Source organism: Lipotes vexillifer, unplaced genomic scaffold (assembly GCF_000442215.2).
Source record: "Lipotes vexillifer unplaced genomic scaffold, Lipotes_vexillifer_v1.1 scaffold815, whole genome shotgun sequence".
NCBI lineage: Eukaryota > Metazoa > Chordata > Mammalia > Artiodactyla > Lipotidae > Lipotes > Lipotes vexillifer.
Window position 1 is genome coordinate 4,877,388 of NW_006773723.1, and position 3,340 is coordinate 4,880,727.

Here is a 3,340-nt window from a genome sequence, read left to right on the forward strand (position 1 = left end):
GGGGGGGGGGCAAAACGCGGAGGAAGACATTGGGGGTGGGGACAGATCGAAAAACAACCCGTATGTTAGAAATAGGATAACAAAGGGTACTGTCTCGTGCGAAATTATTTGGCAAACAGAAGAGAACAGTTTAGAGCTGACCAACTGGTGGCTGAGAATGTGAGCTTCTGAATTCTGTAGAGATGATGATTCTGAAACCTTGCAACGACTGACATGCGTTAAGTTTGATGTTAGTATCAAGAAACTTGAGACTCACTGTGAGAGGACACAGGTAACGAGGGGAGCCCACGGTAACCCCATTCCTGTCTGTAAGAGGACTCTGTACAGAAACCCTGAGGACGGCAGTTTAGAGTCTCATTAAGGGACATTCAAGTCTAAAGGGAAACCAAGTCACTGTGCCAAAACCAAGTCACTGTGGCTTTGAAGCACTTCAGAAAAGGCTGAACGGAGGCAGGTGTGTTAGGGAGGCCAGGACAGGATGGGAGGGGCACTGTCAGTGCTTGCTGTCAGTAAGTGGTACCAGGCTGGTTACGGGTCCTGGCAGTATACAGTCGACCTCATTATTCATGGATTCTGCACTGGTGAGCTTGCCTACCTGCTAACATTTATTTGTTCACCCCAGAACCAATACTCACGGCATTGTTGTGATTTATGGACACGTGCAGAGCAGCAAAAAATGTGAGAAGCCCAACGTGCCCATTCCCACCTGAGGCTGAAACCAGGCGGCACTGCTTCTTGTTTCAGCTCTCATACTGCGCACAAGTGTCCTTTTTGTGGACTATTTAGTTCCACGTTTTTCACATGGTTGTGCTTTTGGTTGGTGACTCTGCTGTTTAAAATGGCTCCTGAGAAGTGCTGAAGTGCTGCCTAGAGTCCTAAAGCACAGGGGGCTGCGATGTGCCTTATGGGGAAAATCTGGGAGTTCGATTAGCTTCATGCAGGCATGACTTACAGTGCTGTTGGCTGTGAGTTCAATGTTAATGAATCAACAGTATTGTATTAAACAAGGTGTCTTCAAACAGAAACACACATTGATTCATGAAAATGTGACCGAGAGGCTCAAAGGAAACGAACCCTTTATTTCTCCTAGGAGCAACAGTTCAATATTCGCTAATTCAGTGTTTGCAGTAACTCTACTGAACACAACTAGTATGAATAACGATAATTGACTGTACCTGGCAATAAACATGGCAGTGATGAGGAGAGAACCACAAAAGTGACAGACCAGACAAGATAAGCGAATGACACGACATCCACTGTGTGGATCTGGATCTATGTATGGCCTTCTGAGTTACTTTACGTGGGATATCAAGGGGGAAGAATTGACAAGAGAAGTTAAGCGGATCCAGTAAAAGCTGACGGCTGGTCTGCCCCTTACCTGTGTGGGTACTCCAGGCCTCAGAGTCAGGTTCACGTTTGAAACATTGCTGATCTGATTCATGAGTGGCTGGCGATTCTAAATGCATACACATGGCAATCAATATATTTTTAATCAGAATATATTCTATTTCAAATCACCTTCCTCAAGAAATTTCCCCTCTCCCCGCCAACCCAACATCTGCTTGCTGCTGGACATTGAAACCACATGGTTTGTACCTGGATCCCCTTGTAAAGCTAGTTATCACTGAGCTTTCCCATTGCTTATAGCTGGGAAGGTATTCTGGACAGTTTGGAAAACACACTGTTTGCAAGGGGGCAAGGGAGTGGAATGATCAGCAAAGGAGGCCAAGGGGAAGATTAGGAAAAAAGCAGAGGGGAAAAAAAGGAGAGGCGATTTAAAAGCCCACAACACGATTATTTACTACATGAGAAAAATCTGTCCAGGCTTGTTTCAGTGAGAACACACTTTCTTGAGCTAGATAGGTATTCCATAAGGCAGCACCCTATGCCACCACTCCACTAAGAGTGATGATTCTGGCCACAAGATAGGACGAATGGCAGGAGCTACGGTTGTCCTGGGAGCTCCCTTTGGGCCAGAAACTGTGCCGGGCCCCACAGACACACACGTACTGCCCAAGACTGTACAGCGATCCCATTGTACAGATGTAAACACTGAGGCTCAGAGCTCAAGGTTAGCCCCTCAGTAAATAATAGAGCTAGGAAACCGAAGAGCTGCTCTACGCTGGAGTGGAGTTAGTGGAGAAGAGAGAAAGAGGGGAAGGAGGTGAAGCAGAAAGGAGTATGGAAGTTGTAAGGTAACGTGGCAACGCTTTCACCCTCTTGGAAAGGACAGGAGGAGCTTTTAAGGCCTCCTAAAGGACCCCCGGGCTCACGTCCACCTTCCCTGTGCCCCGCCCCTGCCCCGCCCCCTGATTTTCCAGGCGCAGCCAGGAACGCACCTGCTGTGCTTGGAGGCGATGCTGCAGCTGAAGCCTCAGCTGGTTGGGCTGGGTCTGCGCCAGGCCCGTGGGCCTGAGGCCGGGTCTGGGCTGCACACGGAGCGTGGCGTAGCTCGGCCGCTGCCCCATGGTGTGGAAGCTTGGATCCTGCATGGCAGTGTAGCTGCCTTGGGCCATTTGTGCCTGAGATGCATACTGCTGTGGGAACACAGGGGCCTTCTGCTCCAGAAGGATGTTGGAATCCTGACTTGGGAACTGCTCTGGATCCACGGCTTGGCTCTGAGGAGAAAGGCCCCGGATAACAAACAGATCAATAAAGCCACTGAAAACTGCAAAGCGAACAGAAGGCTGTTTCCTCTCACTGCCCTGTATTTGAGGCTTCTGCTATTGTACTTACTACACAAAGGGACTTCTACCTTGACTCCACTTGTCTTCCTAGAAAATGCCTCTGTTCCAGAGATCCAGTTACTTGAGGTAAGAAGCAGGGGTCAGGCTTGACTCCCCGCAGCACCTCTTCCGAGGGAAGGGAGAGATGGGCTGTGACTACGGAATGCCTCCTACTCATGCCACCGGTTGGAAGAATGCGAACGTCCCCTAGATGCCTCAAGGGGCTTGTTTTTTTTGCCGGCTTGCGGGATCTCAGTTCCCCAAGCAGGGTTTAAACCCGGGCCCCAGCAGGAAAGTGCAGAGTCCTAACCACTGGACCGCCAGGGAATTGCCACGTGTTAAGTGTTCTGATTTGATTAGTCACACCTGTATTAATCACTTTAACTAGACAGCTGCCTTGGTACCTGGCTGGGATCAGCAGTGTTGGGGTGCCCACCACTATTCCCATTTTGCAGATAACAAAACTGAGACTTGTAGATGTGCAGCAAATTGCAAGAAGCCTGTCTGGCTAGTGAGGAGTGGGTTCCAGTAGAGTCTGTGATATAGGACCTGAGCCACTCACCAGTGTGAAACACCACCTGTATCTGACTGTTTTCTGTGGTCGTCAGAATTCC

General features: G+C 49.3%; 1 protein-coding gene across 1 annotated transcript in view; it reads right to left on the bottom strand.

The window, feature by feature from the left end:
• Window positions 1-3,340, bottom strand: part of NCOA2 (nuclear receptor coactivator 2) — a 170,135-nt gene that overhangs the window by 9,058 nt on the left and 157,737 nt on the right. Inside the window, exons 16-17 of the mRNA XM_007448496.1 lie at window positions 2,340-2,618; window positions 1,379-1,456 (exon numbers count right to left, since the gene is read on the bottom strand). Of these exons, the coding sequence (XP_007448558.1) occupies window positions 1,379-1,456; window positions 2,340-2,618 (357 nt within the window). The remainder of the gene's footprint in view (window positions 1-1,378; window positions 1,457-2,339; window positions 2,619-3,340) is intronic.